The sequence below is a fragment of the Parasteatoda tepidariorum genome, chromosome 1 (genome assembly GCF_043381705.1).
Source record: "Parasteatoda tepidariorum isolate YZ-2023 chromosome 1, CAS_Ptep_4.0, whole genome shotgun sequence".
Taxonomy (NCBI): Eukaryota; Metazoa; Arthropoda; class Arachnida; order Araneae; family Theridiidae; genus Parasteatoda; species Parasteatoda tepidariorum.
In genome coordinates, this window is record NC_092204.1 from 71,725,980 (window position 1) to 71,747,190 (window position 21,211).

General features: G+C 28.1%; 1 protein-coding gene across 2 annotated transcripts; it reads right to left on the reverse strand.

Moving 5' to 3' along the window:
* Positions 1-437: 437 nt before the first annotated feature.
* On the reverse strand, positions 438-17,930 carry LOC107447960 (calmodulin). 2 transcript variants are annotated; one of them, XM_016063013.3, is made up of 5 exons: positions 17,400-17,930; positions 16,957-16,987; positions 15,678-15,821; positions 7,925-8,167; positions 438-860 (listed from the first exon to the last, which is right to left on the reverse strand). In XM_016063013.3, exons 1-5 carry the CDS (start codon positions 17,400-17,402, stop codon positions 832-834), a joined length of 450 nt encoding a protein of 149 aa, XP_015918499.1. In that variant the 5' UTR covers positions 17,403-17,930; the 3' UTR covers positions 438-831. The 2 variants fall into 2 exon arrangements, with proteins under 2 accessions (XP_015918499.1, XP_071038225.1); XM_071182124.1 differs by having other exon boundaries at positions 17,782-17,872.
* Positions 17,931-21,211: the final 3,281 nt, after the last annotated feature.

The following is a 21,211-nucleotide window of genomic DNA, read 5'->3' on the forward strand; positions in this document are numbered from 1 at the left end:
AAGTTTTATGAAATTTATAACCATAAAAAATACTAGTTACAATACAGGAAAGTTAGAGTGGTGCACTATTATGTATTTTAGCTAATACTTTACGTTGTATGCATAAAAACTTTATTGTTTTGGCACCATGTGTGAAATGCCCTACTTTATAACTTATATAAAATAGAAAAGCATTAATATATCATCCCAAGCATTTATGCAAGGTTAAATAAACAAAATATTGCTGTTATAAATTTTAACTATTCTCTTATTCATTTTTGTGCATAAGATAATGACAAATGAATTAGACTTGCATTACAAGTACATTGCCACAGATCTCATTTTCATCAACTGATTGTACTTTACAAGCAACTTAGATGAAAATTGTTAACATGCAATAAATAAAAGAGACCATGACTTTACAGCCACTTCAATAAGGAATATAGCGAATCGTTAAATATACGACAGTACAATTAAACTTTTATTTCAATTTCAACATAATCAGTTTATATTTTTAAAAAAGAAAGAAAAACCATGATAAATTAAGTTAAAAGCTATGAACATAAAAATTTCTCTTGCGAATAATAATAATAAATGCCAGCCTGTGATCACAACGAAATTTGGAGTCTAAACTTTTAATGGAAGTTGGAAATGTACAAAAGCACAGGACAGGTCTAACAACAACACGTATTGACGTATGATATATAACATCAATGCCAATATGCACTGATGGAATATGGTACAAAAGTGTCTTTACAGAGGTAACATTCACAACAGAACTTTCAAACTAGCCGGACAACATACATAAGTTTGGAAAGCAAGAAAAAATTTACAGGAATCACTGTGTTAAAATCATTTTGACGTCATCATGGTCACGAATTCTGAAAAAGAGGAAAAAAAGATATAACCTGAGGGAGGCAAATAACTACAGTATAACTTAAATATTAAATTTACAATCAAAGAACAGTAAAAAAAAGTCATAAGATATAAAAATTCGTTTATACACAAAGCTTCAAAAATATTAAAGGACATATATATACAGTGGAGCATCGTCTATATGACGCCGAAGGGACCACTGAAAAACGTCGTATAAACGATAACATCTTATAATCTATTTTTACCTCCAAAACTAGAAACTAACTCTGTTTTCAGTTAATTTTAATGTTTTAATTTACATACATTTCTAAATTAGACGAAGTAAAACAAACAAATGACCATAAAAAAAAAAGAAAGATTACAGTAAGCAATTTGAATGTATGTTACATTTTATTTATATATTACTATTTTTTTTTTAATACTCCAAATTTGTTTTTTTCTCTTCACTTTAATCCTTTCACATTAAGTTTACAGAGAAAATTATATACGGTTGTTTGATGTGAGGATTAACGTTGAGCTGTAATTAATGACTTGCGAAATAACACAAATTCCTGAAAAGTTTTTTCAAAAAAATAAGTTCTTAGTGTTTTAATGGAATTTTATAATACAGTTCTTTATTGTCTGTTACCTGAGACCATGCCAACGGAATCATATTCATTGCTTGGAGAACACTTATTTTCTTGGGATTATGCTCTGCAATGCTTCATAGTGAGTTCAACTAACTGCTCTCCATACTGCAATTTTAGATTCTTAATCACGGCCAAATCTAATGGCTGAAGCACACTTGTGCAGTTTGCAGGAAGAAGTGAACTTTTACATTTTCCAAGAAATTAGTATCCGATGAGTGAGCTGGACATTGGTCGATAAATAGCAAAACTTTTAGTTTTTGCCTCTTCATAACATTGTCTAGTTTTTTCAGATAACTAGTAAAAATTTTGGTTGTTGTCCACGCATTCTTATTGGCGTCATTATCTAGCGGAAGCGTTTTGATATGATTTAGACATCTGGGATTTTTTGATTTTCCTACCACTAAAGGAGTGATCTTTTCACTTTCATCAGAGTTCACACAAAGCAGCACAGTAAGGCGATCTTTTCTTTTTTGCCTCCTTTGCCTTTTTTGGCTTTATAAGCTAATGTCAGATTCGGCATTAGATGATAGAAAAGAAAGTTTCAGTGTGAAGAATAAAAGTAAAATAAACGTAAACAGAATCTAAAAACAGACATATAACCGATTCTGTGTGTCGTATAAACTACATATTTTCACATTAAAATGAATAGGAGTGAATTGGGACCACACTAAAACGTCACATAAATGATGCTCCACTGCATATATAAATATAGTATATATATCGTTCTACTTAAAATTTTGTAAAAATGTATAATGAAGGGGTTATAAAACACTAATTGAAGGCAGGAATTTCTCTTTGGAGAAGGTAGCAATAAGATTTAATTTAGTAATGAAATATACAACACTGAGGAAGCCATATGCAGAGACTATTGACCAGTAATGTAAAAATTTTATATACTTGTAAACTAATAAAAATCAAATAAATAGAATGTTAAGAGCTAAGGATTATCATAGTTGTCAATATTAAAAACTTTGATATAGAAATGGCAGACTAAAAATTGAAATTCTAGATTATCTAAAAGAGGAAAGTTGCAAACAGATTATAAATGATTCTTACATTACTTAGAAATACTTAGGTTATTGCTCGCTTGAGAATTAGATTAGAACTAAAATAATATTTTTAATAGGATTCTTTTTTCAGAAACAAGCTGTATAAGTTAATGTATTTGAGAAATACAGATTATACTTATGAAAATTAAGTTATTTGTTTAAGAAACCAAGATATTTTAGATATTACACCAATAACCAGAATCCTTTACAAATTGTCAAACTGTTTTCATTAGCACCTTTAAGAAAATTACAAATTAATGGTTAAAATTTGATATTTTTGTGAGTCTTGTTCCTGAAAATTTCTAGTTTGTTAAATTTTTTAATAAAACATTGCTTTATAATATTTTTTAATAAATATAACTTTATTACTTTGAATATCACTGCAGATAATGCGGTTTTTACTACATTTTTATCAATATTAGACTATTTTCTTATTATAAATTTTTTTTTAATCTTTTGTTTATCCCGTAGGAAAACAATCTTGAAATGTTGCATAAAAATTATTAAAAAGTAGAAAATATATTTTCCAGAAAAATTAAATCCCATTTTCATATCTTAAAAAATTTAGTTTCCTAATATGAAATAATTATCAAAATACAGTTGCAGCCGTTTAAAAATTTCACACTTGAAACCTTAAGTGCTAAAATACAGTATCTAAAAAACATGCAAAATGGAATCTAAATTGTTGAAATTTTTATTAAATGATTTGATGCAGATTAACCTAAAGTTTAATTTCTTTCTAGCATACTATGAAAAATATTTTCTTCAAATTTTTGACTGAATCACCTTACAGTCTGACAATTATTAGGTTATTTAGATCTGGTAAAAGAAAAGTATCAGATCTTAATTTCTATAATTTCTTCATTTTGTTAAGCTCAATAGCACCAACTGGTAAAAATACAAGCACACCACAAAAGTAATCGATTAGGTTATCTAGCTTTTCACTTAATAAGACATCCTTTTAGCATAACTGCAAATGTATAGAAATAACGTTATTAATGATATTTCACTAAAAATTTAAGAAAATGAAAGTAATCTAGAAATATCCTTTTCACTTAACTGGGCTAAAAATAAAATTTAACAACTAGTTCAAGGAACCAATACCTGAAATTACTAGCCCTTAGATGTTTTTACTGCTCTTTTTAAATGTTATGATTATATATTTTTAAAGTTACAAGGCAAAGGATATGTGTCATATGCTTTTCAGGACAGACTAAAAACCAAAACAGTATGCTACTACTTTACACCAACTGATGGTTCAAGAGACCATCACTAATTATTTTATGGAAGTCAGTCTAATTCTAGTGGTCTCAGACCAACATTAATTTTAAGCTTTGTAAAGACTTAGGGTTTGGGAACTTGAAATTTCACTTTAAAGAACTATATTAAAAAAAACAATCACTTTTGGTCTGCATTATAAACAGTAAATTAGTTTTTTTACACACTTAATTCTTTTCATACACTTAACACATGCTTGCATTATTACTGGCACAGTAAATACACTCCACTGCGCCAGTCAGGAGACATGGAAAAAAAAAGCAATAAAATTGATTGCAAAGTAAAATAACAAACATAAGTACTTTAAGTGGCTTGAGTCAATACACGGAAAGAAGGGTCAGTGGTTTTCAACACCCATTGATACCACTAGCGAGTTGCATTTAGTAGCCATAATATGAAAACTTTTGCTTTAAATTGCAATAAATTCATAAAATAAGCAAATGGTAACCATAACTAATTTAAAATCCCTTGTCCTTATTAAAGCTTAATATTTCTTGAAAAATGTTGCATTTAATTTAATATCTTAAAAAAAAAACATTAAGTCATACAATTCAAACAATTACAGTACAGAACCCGTTATCCGGAAATCAGAAAACCAAAAAACCGGAACGAAATTCGATTAGTTTTCCTGCCATTATAAAAAAAAAAAATTTTTTTTTCCTCATAGGATTTTAGGATTTTTTGTTCTTATTTGAAAGATGTTTACCTTACCATCATTTTGGAAATAATCATTAGTGTATTATTTCATCGTTTTTTCTTCTTTTTAAGATTATTTCCAATTTTTTTTTTTTTTAGTTGGGTTTAACTATGAAAAAAAAAACGGGTTTTTGTAGCGATTCAGAAAACCGGAAAAATCAGTTATCCGGAATATCGATGGTCCCGATCGTTCCGGATAATCGGTTCCCTACTGTATATCATTGTCCAGGGGTGAAATTCTACAATCAGGACTAGGTACAGGATGTTAGCTTTAGAATTATAGGTTTCCAAACACAGGGATAGAGTACCCTCTGAAAAAGGCCAATGAGGGTCTAAGTAATAAGATTAACCAAGATAATCCAAACATGATCTATAGGAGATCATCAAGCAAGTTTCTGTCAAGAGTAAAAAATTGTGATCACAACCTTTAACTCTGAGGTCGTCCCCCAAGAATGAAAGGCCTAATCTGTTGTTTCCTACAGGCATAGTTAGATAAAATAGATGCACACGCCATGTACTGATAAATTGGCAGTTGTTCCCCAATTTTGCAGACACTTTAATATTAAAAAATGTATCCGCACATGCAAAAAAAAAAAGAGTTTGCAATGGGGGAAAAAGAAAATACAAAGCAGGCGGACATAATCATGATCTACGCAAGGTAGAAGAAAGTTAGTGTTTAGTTGTATGCACGCTTCGACACAAGAGAAAAGATAACTGCCACTTTAGCCCAAGAATAGCGATCGAGAATACAATTAGTTTTTACAACTCAATTATCGCTTTACAATGAAATAAATATAACAGTAGAAATTTTAATGCAACTTCATTTGGAGCGAAATGATTAATAGAACTTAATATGATAATTACTTTATATGAACGTAGCTGCTCTATGTAAAACTATTAATATTAATCTTTCTCTAATGTTTTTATGTTAAAGGGCATGCATATCTATATATACATTTGTCAAGAATAAATAAAAAATATTAAATAGCCAACTGTTTTTGTATATTTAATAAAACTATTCTATTATAAAAAATATTCTGAGCTTGCAGATACTTTTGAATTGTGTGCGCAGATACTTTATGTTTTTATCTTACAATGCCTACAAGCAATTTTAATAAAAAATCTATCCTTAAATTTAAAAAAAAATAATTAATAATTAACTTAGCATTCTTTAGAATCTCTCAAGTACAAATATAATCTTAAAAAAAAAAAATTGGAAAATGTTAAAATATTTTGTAAAGCAGTGGTCAAATATTTATAAATTATGCTATTTGAATTAAGACAAAATTTGTACAGGTCATAATTCATAATAATAGTTAAAACATTTTTAACATCAGCTTCCATTTTTTAAAAAATTAAGAATATGAGGTACTAAATACTATTATTTTATTTAAAAAATGTCATATGCCTCATGTATAATGTCAAATGCCTGTTATTAGCTTGATAAGATGATTATTCTAGAAAAACAGCACAATCAGTAAGCATTTGTTACACAATTGAAATGTTTTTAGATTTAAAAAATCATTTGCTATTAACGTAAAAATTTTGGTGCCCTGAAGATGAATCTTAATATTTAACGCTGCAAAGTACTATTGTGAAAGTATTTTTCGACAAAGTTTCCCCACTTTTTTAAGGGATGGGGAGGAGAATCTATGCTCTTTGAGCAATATTTCTCTAGCAGTAGAAAAATTTGTTTTATTGTATAAGTATTTGTTAACAGAAATAAATTTAAAGTTATTTTGACCACCACAAAAACAAATAGTTCTCGGAGTAAGATAAAAATAATAACTATCTGTGCACACAATACAAAAGCAACTAAAAACTTTCAAGTATTATAACTTTAATAACTGAGAAATTTTATTCTAAAAACATGATTGAATATTAGATCTGGAAACATCTACTATTTCAAACGTCTTTGTTTTATCATAAAATTAAATGAATATATTAGCCTGGAAAAAAGGGAGCAATACGAAACACCACAAATATACCCAACTGTGTTTTTAACATGTGTAACTGACATAATTTAAAAATGCTCATAACACCCTTATGTTGTAGCTATCAAAAATTTTAGTTCTGAAAAACATACTCCCACAAATGTCATTGCAATGGCAAAGTTAAGCAAATTTTTAAGTTAGGAACAACCAATTTTCTGATACAAAACTAGTTTTAATTACAGACACAAAACAATCTTATGTTAATATACAAGGGTGATTGTGAGCCCAAGCCAAAATTCCGGAAAATTTGAGTTAAAAAAAGTTCAAATTGAAAAAAATTTAAACAAGTTTATTTTTCCTTTTTCTCAATATTTCTTAGTTTACTTAATATATTTACAATTTTACACATACCTATACCACTTACACATACCTATGATGACCTGGAAAAGTAATTAAAATTTACAAATGTCTTTTTTTCTTGAGTTTATGATTATAACAACTATTTACTGATAAAAAATGAATATCAATCATGATTATAAGCTTATAAAGTATCTCTCTGGCTCTCCTTTTACAAACAAATAAAATAAACTGTGTTTTTAAGTTCCATCTTTGAAAATTTGATTTCCGGAAACTTCCAGATCACTGTTAGCGAAAAATCCGGAAATCTAGATTTTTTACGGAGCACAATCAGCCCTGAATATAGAACACACATCTTTTTACCTTTACATTTCTCCAATTTTTATCTTAGATTGTTACAAGTGTTTTGCAATTTTAGAGAATTTTAATTAAAAAAAAAAAAAAAAAAAACTAATGCTACACTAATTACACTCCTGACGACTTTTTAAACACAAAGATACACTTAAACAAGTTTGACACAAAGTGAAAAACTGAAAATTTGGTGTGCAAAAAATCTGCATGAAGACAATTTATATACCATACATTTTGATATTTAACATAAATTTTTGAACAGTTTTAATTAAATTACTAAAATTCTAAGTATAAATGAGAAAACAAAGTAAAATTATACAAAATAATGACAAAACTCTTTCATTGGGTGAAGTTTCATTTTTACTTGCAGTTGGAAACAATATTACTAAGGATATATTTTTATGAAACTCTAAAAAATTTGCTTCAACTATTTCACTTAATCTCACACTATAGATAGTATGAAGTAAAGCAAGCTAAAAATTTTAGTCTAGTACTGTAGTTATTTATGTAAAGTTAAAGTATAGAAGGATTTGAAAAACAAAATCAGATCGTAATGACAAAATTAGAAATTTAACACAATTTACACCAGGGTTAAATTGTTCTGAATAAAGCTAAAATTGAACTCAATTCATTTATAAGACAAATATTTGCAAAAGGTTTTAAAAGGTTAAAAATTTTAATCACTGTACAAAAACTCTTTATCTTAAGAGCAATTATACTATTACTTTGCTTCACACAGATTAAAAAAAAAAAATCATAAAAAAGATCAAAGTACCTTCATAGTTTACTTGACCATCTCCATCAATATCAGCTTCCCTAATCATTTCATCAACCTCTTCATCTGTGAGCTTTTCTCCAAGATTTGTCATAACATGACGCAATTCTGCCGCACTGATGAATCCATTACCGTCTTTGTCAAAGACTCTGAAGGCTTCCCTAATTTCTTCTTCACTATCTGTATCCTTCATTTTTCGAGCCATCATAGTTAAGAATTCTGGGAAATCAATTGTACCATTTCCTAATAATTAAAGAACAGAAATTAAAATCATTTCAATTTGTAACAAGAACTCTTTTAATGAGAAAGCTCATTTTGACAAATAATCTCATGCTTCATCTCAACAAAGTTTAGGGAATTAATTGATGAGTGATAACAGTATAAGAAATCCCCAACAAAGTTTTAAACAGTCCAGAACAGCGGTTACCAGCTGGCGGCCCGCGAACTAAGATATATTAGTTGTCATTTTTTGCGGACTATTTTCATACAAAAAATCATAATTTCTTCATTTCTGTAAAATTTAACATGTTATGCTAACATGTATTTACATGTTGTTAAATTTAACATATCAAAAAAAAAATTTTCTCAGGTTTTGCACCCAAGAACATAGTTTTTCAAATACAAAAATCTAATCTTCTAATTTTAATTAGATAAGTTTGTTTTGTACAACTTGATAAAAATCTGACAGTAATAGTCAATGTTCCTTCGAACATAAACGAGTCCTAGATAAAATTTTGATAAGTTTCAGCCGGCCATTTGACTGGTGTTTTTAATTGCGGCCTCATGTAAGTTGGAAACTAAATATTGGAACACCAGATTAAAAGCTGGTGCTAAGGACTATGAAAGAAGTAGTAAAAGATGCATCCCAAACTGCCACTTAAAAGTTTAGGCATGCCGTATTACAGCGTTTTCAGGGAACATCCATATAAAAAATTGTTCCATGAATTTTTTCACAACATACACTTGAAATAATTTTTTTGAAGGGTCTTCTCTTATTAAACGCTTTTCAGTAAAATTTCATCAAATTTTCTTGCCCCTTTATCTGATTTTTGTCAGTTTGTAACAAAAATGCCATTATGAAAAGCTACATTTAAATTTTTTTTTTAAATGAAAAGTATTCAATTTGATTCCTAACTTTTGAAAAGTTATTTCAACATGGCACAGGGTGCGTAGCCAAATAATTCAACAAAAAATAAGAATCTTTTAAGCACTCAAAAAGTATTTTTAAGCATATCATAATTAGGCAGGGTTGGAAAGTTTGACGATTGACTGTTTTAACAGTCATGTCAAAAAAAGAAAAGAAAAAAAAACTTTGACATTTTTGACAATTGGCAAAAATCATGAAATTTTGAACCATGTAAAACGAACGGAGTTTTCATATGCTACGAACTGACAATATGCCAAAATAGATTGCGGTTGAATTAATTGTGAAAACGTTTAATAGACTAATGTGAACTGTGTCTTTTTGCATAATTCGTACTGAAAATCAACATGGTTAAGGAAAAATCTCATTTCGAAAAAAGGAAAAATTAAGCACTTTTTAAAAACACCCAATGAAAAAAAGCACATTTAAGGGCCTTTAAAAAACAAAAATCGAAAATAAGCACCTTTAATAAACGCTACACACCCTGAAGCATTTTCAGGTTCATAAAGGTATGCAAAAATTAAGAACTACGTAGCAATTTTAAGAACTTAAGATTTCAATTGACAGTTAAAATGTATGTTTCTAACTATCTTAAGAACCTTTTTCTGCCTCAACTCACATGAAAGAAATGACGTGAAAAACATTAGAAACTTAGACCTAGGTTGCTTTGTTATAATTTGAGGCTAATTTAAACAAAACTAATAAATTTGTGTGAACATTAGATATGTGCTCTGTTTCTTCCCCATGTACAAGATTTCTTCAATAGATGTGTGGGGATTGTGAGTAGTTATCGACCAGGCCAACCTTCATCTATGAAAAGGTACCTCACCATTGAATAGAGTTAACATGTCTTATATACTAGCGACTTGGAATTATTTGTAGTGGCAGATACACTTAGTCTAAATTTAGATAAACATATAGTAAAATATAAATTGTTATGAAGTATTTGAAAAAAGCAAAAGTTTTACATATAAACTAGAACGAAAGAGAAGTTTTTAATGTATGCCGAAAGAGTTGCCAAATAATCAGGGTTCTACTGTATATATGTTAAAATGTTTAAACTTTACTTTTTAATAATAATAGATTTCTTTTAAAGCAGTAAGTTAAGCTTTTTATGACTGATATTTTTAATTATTGAAGAAAAACAAAATAATTAAAGTTTTCCCCCTAAAAACTTTTCTTACGTTAAGTTAATGAAAAACATTTATAATTTTCATAGAAAAAAATTCTTAATAATAATTATTACTTTTAAAATAGCTTAACATAACATTTAAAACAACTTTTGAATTGTTACTAAGCTTAGTGAGTAGAATTTTTAATATATATAGATTTACCATTAAAAAGTTATTTTTATTAACAAAGAAATGAAAACAAAAGTGCCACCAGCTGATGTAGAACCCCGGTGTCTTAACTATCTGGCCTCACTTAAGACATCTAAATGCTTTACTATTAATAATAAAGAAGCTAAAACTTTAAGGATCATACCTTGACCCAAGAGCTGCAGTTAAAAAATTTTTACCCCACCCTAAGTTCTAGACCATGTTTTTCAAGTTTTTTTTCATTGGACTAAGAATTTTACAAATGTGTACTTCCCTCGTAAGTTGGACAGCACAAAACTTCAGATTATGAAGTGTTAAAGTTTAAAAAAATAATTAACATATTTGAGTTTAAGTCATTTAAATTATTCTTTTATTTTCTAAGTAATTCTCCCAAAAACATACATCATACTAAAAAAAAAGTTAACAAATATTAAGTTTTGATGCAAAGGTAAACAATGAGATTTCAGCCCACTGATTTGAAACCTATGCCAGGAAAAGGAAATCTTATATATCAAAGTTTATCTGAAATAACCAGAAAGCCAGTCAAGCATCTTAAAATCTAAATTCAATACTCCTTGATTCACAGATAGCAAGCACATTGTAGTGGTAAGCCATAACAGCCTTGTCTTATGCCAAGAAATATTTTGATCATTTTTTTTATTACCACTGAACATTTGTATCAAGCATTTAATCAGAATTTCACCACACAATGCTTAACAAAGACATAGCAAAACATTCAAAACAGCAACAATATTGTCTTGTTTACCAAAATCAGCAAAGCATTAGAAGGCATAATGCAGACAGGAAATTCAACATATAGTTTGCTGTATTTGAGAGTATGAAAATAACAAGCAAATGTAAACAATGAAACTCATAATTTATAAGTTCTAAATCTTACCAAAACTAGGCCATATTTTAAAAATAAATTGACAATAACATTAAACCAGATACAGGGGTCTGTCTAGGTTCTTCTGAGAGGTACCTATTTTGTGAAAATTTAGACATAATTTGTGAAAAATTAAAAATTATATTTAAAAATCAACACAAAAATATGGATTTATCGTTTTTTAAGGAATACAAAAATAAAATTGTAAGTAAGAAAAAGTATTTTTACTACAGTTTTTCCTAAAATTGAATTTGTGAAACTACCGTTTTTCCTAAAGTTGAATTCGTGAAGGTACCGCTAAGCGGTAGTAAATTCGACCTGGACAGACCCCTGAGATATGATGGTAGAAATCATTTCTGTTAAATAGCAGATGGCTAAAAAACCAAATTACCAAGTTTAAACAAAACCATGCATGCTTAACTTAAAAAAAACAAAAAAAAAACAATGTTTTAAATTGATTGACAGTTGCTCAGGGTTGGCAAGTTTTTGACACATGACGGTTTTTACCGGTTTATACCATTGTTGTTACCATTGGTTTACTGTATTTTAATTTGAGTTTAACTGCCTATGATTTAAAATTAATTCTTTTTTGGGCAATAAAATTAGAAAAAAAGTTGTTGAAAGATATTTAAGAACAGATTTTTGCATTTTCCCAACATGATTATATCAAATCATACTATTTGAAGTAAAATATTAATGATACTAAACAAAATTTTCAACATTTCCAAGCATCATTTTGTTTGGCATATTACATTACTGAAGAATGTCAAGTCATTCTTGACTTAGAGTTTGTTAGTAGTTACAAGTTTTGAAAGTTTTGTTTAGCTTACTTCTAATATTTAAGAAATGCCAAATTTTAAATTCTTCTCTTTAGTTCTTGAATTTATTAATAGTTCTAAGTTTTTTTTGTTTGTTTGTTTATTTCTAACAATTAAGTGCAAAATTTTGAATCCTTTGCAAATTAAGCTATAATGATGAAAGTTAAAGTATCACTATTTTCAATAAGTATATTACAATATTTCTGTATGAATGTATATCCTTCTATATGAAAACATGTATATATTTGCAAATTTAATAGCAATCTTTACAACATTCATTTATAAAGGCAATTCAGTGAAAATAATTTATTGTCCGCTATATGCCATAAATGAAAGAAAACAGTAGGTTTTTTACTGTTTTACCGGTAAAAACACGGTTTTTACCACTGACATATCAAAAATCAGTTTTAGACGGCAAAAACCCAACCCTGCAGTTGCTAAATTGAACATCTTTTCAAATTTGACATTCACATGGGTGTTAAAATAATTCTTAATTGTAATTCCATAGAGGCTATGTTTTGACAATTATAATGAAATGCTTACCTTACCATCCCATAAAGGAGTAGAACTTTGTGGAGAATTTGTACAGCTTATGGAAAAAAATTTAAAATATTGATCGATTTAACCTGAAATTTTTTAGTTATGAAAAACTAATACAGTCAACTCTGGTTAAAGGAAAACTATCGGTACCAGCCAAATCTATGCAATTAAGCGGGCTTTAGATTAAATGGGGAGCGCAATATTCGATCTTAAATTCTGAATTTGTGAAATATTACTTTTTATGGTATTTAATGCATGCATAGTAGAGTTTTGATTAAATTAACTCAGTTTTATGATCAATAAACAATAATTAAAACTCTTTGCGCTAGCGTCATAAAATATAAACGTCACTTAAAGTTGCATAAAAATAAATCAATGTTAGTAAAAAGTACTATGAAGGTACTAAAATATTATTTGATCTCTTCCGAAAAAAATCAATAATTGAAGACTTTTTTATATCTTTTTAATTCATCAATTTATCAAGATTAGATATTCCCTTTTAGTTACTGCTGAAATTTTCATGACTTCTTACAAACACATGCAGAATTAGTCTTTTTTTTTTATCTTATTTTTAAATCTTCGAAACTTAAGAAATTCCAAATTAATACGCCATTTTAGCTAAACTTAATGCGCCTTTTCAAGCTCAACTTTTAACTGAAAAAGGGAAATTACATTTTCGATGGTGAAACATTTTCAAACAAACAAATTTTTTCATTTCAGTACCACTTCATGCAATTAAGCGGGTCAAAAAACAACAAACCAGATTAAACAGGAAAGTTTAACCGGGTTATTCGATTATCCACTATGCGATTAAGTGGGGACGACTGCACATATTCCGTACATTAAATTTTATTACAGCAATTATTAATTTAACAATCTATTGAGAAAAAGACCACAGTTTTATGTAATATTTTGCTTGCTGCTTTCCCACAGAAAATTAACGAAGTTGACGATTTTTTCTTTAGTTTGCTTATAAAAATTCTATATATTTTTCTGAATTCATAAAAAATTGTTATTCTTTCATTCATTATGAACATATCATAAAAGTTAGAGGTTATTAAAATTTTTGAGTTATTTTACTCTATATATAACTGTGTGGCAATTACTTTAATTAAATTTTGATGCACAGCAATTAGGACTAATTTATTCTGTAAAATATTGCATAATTCAAGCTTCCATAGTCTAACATTTTGTTGAACACTTACTGATTCTGTAATGTTTACTTTATGTTGAAGGCGTCAGTGATATTTTGAAATTATAATCCATATAAATATGAAGTAGAATTTCCTTTAAACAGCTATTATACTCTGATTTAAACTTTTTCCCAATTGCATTTATTTATTATTAACCGCAGACTTGTAAAAATATGTAAGTTCCATATTTAAATTGATAACATTTAGCTGATTGTTAAATTTAAATAGAACGATAGATAAAATTGTTTATTAAGAATTCTAAAAAACATATAATGGAGAAGTGAGGCATTGAAGAATTTGATATGTAAAATGGGCAGTCAGGTAGGAAAAAAAAGTGAAACCTATGGTTTATATTGCACTGTATTTTAAATGTCTTCCTTCAAAACAAATATCAATAATAATTAAATGCAAATTTTTTTCATCAAGTCAAATTTTGATGCAAAGAGAAAAAAAGAAATTTGTTTTGAAACATAAGTACCTTTTTTATATCTTTATTTTGTGTAGTGTTTTTCTAGATTTTAAAAAAAAAACAACAACCTCCAATATAAATTTGCATAAATAATTTTACTATAATCTCTAAAGATAGGAATGTGAACAAATTTTTCTTTAAAAAAAGCAAAAAATCCTGCATTAACAAGTTTATCAAGTAAAAAAAATTTCTTATTTGATAATGTCATTAATTGTTTTCATCCATTTCTTCTTTCCCAAAGTATATACTGGATAACATAAGAAAATTTAAATAGAATCCGGCTTTACATTTATAACTCATGCTTTCAATTAAACTTTTTTTAACTTTATGTTCAAAAATTAAAATCTAAGCATTTATTATAGAAAATTACGTATGAAAATAAAATAATCAGAAACTTATAAAAATGAACCAGGGTTGGCAAGTTTTTGACGCATGACGGTTTTTACCGTCATGTCAAAAACCCATAGTTTTGGTAAAACTGTATTTTTATTTGAGTCAACTGCTTATAATTTAAAATTAATTCCTTTTTGGGCAATAAAATTAGAAAAAAAGTTGTTAAAAGATATTTAAGAACAGATTCTTGCATTTTCCCAACATGATTATATCAACCCATACTATTTGAAGTAAAATATTAGGATACTAAACAAAATTTTCAACATTTCCAAGCATCATTTTGTTTGGCATATTATATTACTGAAGAATATCAAGTCATTCTTGACTTAGAGTTTGTTAGTAGTTGCAAGTTTTGTTTAGCTTATTTTTAATATTTAAGAAATGCCAAATTTTAAATTCTTTTTAGGTCTTGAATTTATTAATAGTTCCAAGCTTTTTTGTTTGTTTATTTCTAACAATTAAGTGCAAAATTTTGAATCCTTTGCAAATCAAGCTATAATGATAAAAGTATATGAACGTACTTAACTACATATGAATGTGGAATTATATGAATGTATATCCTTCTATAAGAATACATGTATATAGTTGCAAAATCAATAGCAATAATTTACAACATTCATTTATAAAGGCAATTACGTGAAAATAATATAAATATTGTCCGCTACATGCCATAAATTAAAGGAAACAGGAGGTTTTTGACTGTTTTTACCACTGTCATGTCAAAAACCAGTTTTTGACGGCAAAAACCCAGCCCTGAAATGAACGTATAATTACAACTTTTACAGCAGTTAAACTGTACAAGTAGTATTTAATATTTTACTCTTAAACACTACCAAAACTGGGCTATTTGAAACAGGAGTATTTTTGTACTTGTCATGGTTTTATCTGTAGTACAAACCATCAAAAACATAGCCATGCCAATTCTGTTTAAAACCACGTTTGTATAAATTTTAATAGAAAAGAAAAATTTATTCTTGTGTAAGAGACTCACCATCAGCATCTACTTCATTGATCATATCCTGTAGCTCAGCTTCCGTTGGATTTTGACCTAATGATCTCATTACTGTTCCTAATTCTTTAGTTGTGATTGTACCATCACCATCCTTATCAAAAAGGGAAAAGGCCTCTTTGAATTCTACAACAAAACACATTTACAATGTTAACTTCAATCTAATAGACAAATAAATTACTTAAACCATTTTTATGATAAGAGCTAATACGATGTAATTTGCAGTTTAATGGTTAGAAGAATTCAGAATATTTGAAACTTTTTTTTATACTATCCAGTTTAAGTATAATTTTAAAAATAAAACTTGTTATATTTCTTTACATCTTTACCCATAAAGTCTGTTCTGCAAAAAAATAACCACTTTCTAAATAAAATAACGTTTTGTAAATTTTCTGAATACAGAAGCTTCTACTATAGCATTTTTTAAACAGTTAGACAAATCAAAATTATCAATTTAAGTTCTCCCTTAAAAGTAATAAAATATTTCATTTAACATATTGGGAGCATGACAATTCATCCGGAAGAGTAAACTTAGTGTAGTCTTAAAATCTTCTTAAAACCTTTGAATTTTATTAGACCAGACAAATCTTGGTAAAATAAAGATTTACTATTTAATAAGAATTATATATAAAAGCCATTTTGATACAAAATTTACATCCTATTCTAATAGCAATAAGGAAAAACTTAAATTTATTGTTTTAGCCAACACACAGCCATGATACACAAAGAAATTTCATGCAAAAAATTTAAATTAACGTTCTAAATTTTTAACAGTAATTAACTTTTACATTATGAAACTAATTTTAACAATAGGAACAAAAAAAGTTGAAATTTTTTAATTCTTCCGCGTCAGCACGAAAACTCGGACATAAAATATAAGTTACATTTGCTAAAATTTGTTATAATAAGTTAAAATTAATACCAGCAATAGAATATTCTTATTAATGTTGATTTGTTAAGACTTGTTACAAAATACATTATCACCTGTCAAAATTTTGTTCACTAGCACATGCGTAACAGCAAAAATTTTGTTTATTAAATTAATAGCTTATTTACACCCACATGCGCGCTCGTTTTTATTTTTTTCAACTAATACGAAGGTCGCGGCAGTAAACAGTACAAAACTAATTTAAAGGTATAATATGTGAACTATTCTATTATATGGTTAAAATATAACAAAAAGAGGATAATTATACGAATAAAAATGGCTATTTAAAGTTAAAAAGTATGCATTAGTAAATAAAATTGGATACGAACTTACCAGCAATTTGTTCTTCTGTTAGTTGATCGGCCTGGAAGAAAGCTAAGTATTAAAATCTGGCAAATATTGCGAGAAGTGCAGTTTAATAAGTTCATACAGAATTTGCAAATAAGCATTAATTTAAACTAATCACACAAAAACGGGCACAAGAAAACGTGCAATTTAAAATTGTGAGCACTAATTTATTATTAGGGCATGTTCAGCAAAATGTTGAACCTAAACAAAATATTTTGCTTAAAACGTCAAAAGCATGCATATTTAAAAGGCTATTTTTATACTTTAATGTTCTAAGCACATAACAGGAAACCACACCAGTTATGGCTTTAGTGTTAACAATTCCCGCATTGACGTAAACGGAAATCAATTCGATAATAAATCAATACCGGTTCGAGAAGATTTAAACTCAATTTGAAATATAATAAATATTTGTAACATAATCTTACCATGCTCGATTGAATTAGGTTTCAAAACTGTCACGTTTCTAAATTTATTCGTACGAGGGCTACAGCACAATGCTGAATTCTAGCAAAGAAGTGAACAGAGAACACAGCTGCAGCAAGCAACGTAGAGCGGCGACTCGACTACTAAAAGCGAATTAAATCCTGGAGCTCGCTTTTTGAATTTACCAATCAGGACTGGCGCGGTTATGGGCGAGGATGCATAGATAAAATTTCGCAGCTAAAAAATTTGTCACTTTTAAAAAAGTGACGCTATTAAATTGCGACAATAGAGAGGTGCGGCCTATTTGAAGTACAAGTTCAGCTCTGCGGAACTAAAATACAGAGAGAATCTTCCTACTAGCACTGCACAACCAACACTGTTTACCAAAAGCGCGGGCTTTCCCTTCAACGTCGCCGATGTAAGCCTATTTTCCATTGGTTTCTCTGTACCTGCAATGCGTCATGCCTTCTTACTCGCTGCAGTGGTCAGATGAAATTTGCTGCTGCTGGCAGACGGAGGGAATTTATCTCTTCTAGGTTTTTAGATGATAGTAAATATCATGTACTTGATTGAATTTATTAATTTACGTTTCCCTATTATGATTTTACTTTTTCCCTTTTCTTTACCTCCGCTTTTTGCATCAACTTTCTTTCGGTGAGATTGTTTTCTTCGGTGTAAGAAAACTTCGTTTTTGAAAAACACGTGACTCCCTAAGTTGCGATTTTGCGGTGTTGTTTTCAGTTTTCGTTCCGCTTTCGATTAGTTTTCAATAGTTATATTTTCGTTTCATTAATTAGCGGCTTTTGTCTTAATTTAGATACTTTTGTATTTTTTTTCGCAAAATATAAATGTGGCTTAAACTTGTAGCTGCTTCATCGCATTTTAATTTTATAAAAACTATCTCTGAATGTCGTAAATTTTAAAAAAAAAGGAATTTATTATAATTTTTTTATTTATGACTTGAATAATTCTATATTACCTCATTATCTTCAATTACTTGATTCGTTAAATTCCATCTGTCTTTAATTTAGGAATTAAATATTATAATTCTCTCTCCTTCTCTCGTTTTTAATAGTAGTAGTAGGTACTCTATAAAATAAAGTAAGTTTTTCTTACACATTTGATAAAAAATATTATTTTGTGAGTTTTGAAGTGATTTATGTTTATAAATTACAGATATTAGTACGTCACTTCTTTCAATAAATTAATGAAAAACACATCTGAGGAAGCTACTTGTTATTGTAATTGTTTTATCGTTTATTGCAGTTTTTAATTTATTCGGAATTATTATCGTAATTATATAAATAAAGATATTGCACATGTTTCACTTAAAACTCGTTATTTTTTCGTCAATTTATTTTTTGTAAAAATTTATAAATAAAAACACATAAAAATTTCAATTAGGTTTCTTAAAAGTGGTTTTAACCACATAAATCTGTCTCTCCGAGCTTTATCTATAATTCGTAAGATAAATATTACTTTTTAATTGTTCAAAAGCGTCTTTTTTTCCTCTTTGATTGCGTTTTCTAATGAAGTGAACATGACTCCTTACAAATTTACTAAGAATAAAAAAAGAAAGCAGCGTAAATATTTTAAATGAAACTTAAAGCTCCTAAAAAAGCAATATAACAATCAAACTTAATAATTTATTTCGTTAAAAGTTTTATTTGTTATTCAAAACGAATTTTAAAATATAATATCGACAAATGAAAATTGATTTAGAAGATTTACTTAATTTTCACATCATGTAAGTGTTTTGGTACAATTAAGCCCGAAAAATTTGGGGAGAAAGCTTAAAGTTGAGTGAACTTATAAAACTTGCTTGTGCTTTTTTTTTTCTTCGTTCTTTTCTTTAACGTGAAAGTATTTGTTATAGCGTACTTTTCTTTTGTGAAATGTTATAGCACGATTCATTTAGAGAATTTCTTGCGCTTAAAAATTTATTTTCAAGATTAATTTTCGACCGAAAAAAAAAACCTAGAAAAAGATGTAATATTTTTCCCCGAATAAGACTTTTGGTCTGTGACAACTTCCAAACTTCTGAGCATAGCTGCATCTAAATAGTGACGTATTCATATTTTCGCTCCATAGGGGGTTGCCAATCAATACGTAACTGCTGATTACCTAAGTTACATCACTGAGGTGAAGCATTACTGCAGAATGACTAAATTAACCAAAACAAATAAATAAAAATAAAAAAGCAATGCGGACTTCAGAAGAAAAAATAAAAAACTTTTATTGAAAAAGAAATGCACACGTTACACAAAACCAGTTATTGAAAAAGATAATTTTTTTTAGCATGAAAATAAATTTTAATCTATGTATTTTAGTTTAAACGATATTCTTACGCACAAAAAATATTTAAGAAAGGAATTGGTAAGCTTTACTTTAGCTTTTATCATTCAATTGTTTTTTTAAGTTTTAAATGTTAAATTTGAATTAAGTGCGGTATTCAATCAATCAAAAAGTCTACATGGAATAAAACAAAAAAATGTAACTTTCAACGGAAATCTGATATCATAAAAACTCTTAAATAAATAGATGAAGAATATAATAGAAAATTAGAATGGACGCTTCTACAAAGATGTCAAACTAAGCAGAGGAAAGGAGGGTTCATGAAACTGTGGCAAGGATCTTCTTTCTTGTAAGGGGACACACCATAAATTTTGGTAAAATTAAAAACATTAAGAGTCAGCAGATTAACTAATTTTATATTAGTTTCTTTTTATTAGTTGTTTTCATATTTTTTAATCAAAATAAGTACACGCCTAATCATTATCATTGTTATGCTTAAAAATGTCATTAAAACGCATAATGTTTACGAACAAAATCAGAAATATGATCTAAGACACACTTTGTTTATGCTAGTTTTTGTTTATATTATTTAGCGTGACTTGTGTTTAGAAAGGTAGGTGGTATGGGAAAATGTGGCAGTGAAAACGGAAAAGGGGAGGAGGTCAAAAATATTGAAAAAACAAGTGTGGCATCAAGCATCATTTTGGAAAGACCCCAAGACCCATTCTGCGAGTATACAAATTAACTGTTTGAAGAAAACGCCCCAGTCATTCATTTTCGATCATTCCAAAATGTTCTTAAATTATTTCATATCTGCATTTTAAACAATGTGCATATAATCGAATCATATTAAATGAAAATTATTATAAACCAGAAGTTAAAATTTCATAGTTGTGTCAGTAAATCTCGTTTTCCGTTTGAAATAAAAATCTAGCATACATTGAACGGGCATAAAAATTAGTAAGAAGCAGAAGCAAACAAAATTTCATATTGAATTATTTTAACAAAACGTTGATATTTATTCAATTGTTGCAGCAACTTTTTATTAACTATTTTAGTAGATTTATAAATTGTAATGTAATTGGTAATTATATGTGTCCCTCTCGGTTAATAGTTCACTTTGCTACAAAACCGCATAACTTTATCGATTTAGTTCCGCATTTCATCTGCCTGTGAACTTCGCCAAAAGGGAATTTCTTTCTCCTTCGCCGCATAAATAACTATTCTTGGAATTTGAATGCAAACTTTCAAAAGTGTGAGAGTTATTTTTATTTATTTAATTCCCTGAGTTCTTATGACTAAAACGTTCTAAATATGTTTGTCTGTATATTAAGTTTAAAAATTTGCATACCTGCATAACTATACAATTTTGGGTTAATTAGTAGTACTCATAAATACGAAACATAATATTTTAGTTATAGTTTTGTTATTTGAATTTTTTTTTCTGTTGCAGAATATAACACTTAGACAAGAATCTTAACAATAAAATGAATGATCCAGAAAATAGTATTATCTAGCC

Excerpts from the sequence above, each read along its gene's own strand:
- LOC107447960 (XM_071182124.1), bottom strand. The coding sequence starts at position 17,832 with ATGGAAAATAGGCTTACATCGGCGACGTTGAAGGGAAAGCCCGCGCTT. Across the intron at positions 16,988-17,781 it reads AGGGAAAGCCCGCGCTTTTG|GCCGATCAACTAACAGAAGA; the intron begins GTAAACAGTGTT and ends GCTTTCTTCCAG. Across the intron at positions 15,822-16,956 it reads AACAGAAGAACAAATTGCTG|AATTCAAAGAGGCCTTTTCC; the intron begins GTAAGTTCGTAT and ends GTTTTGTTGTAG.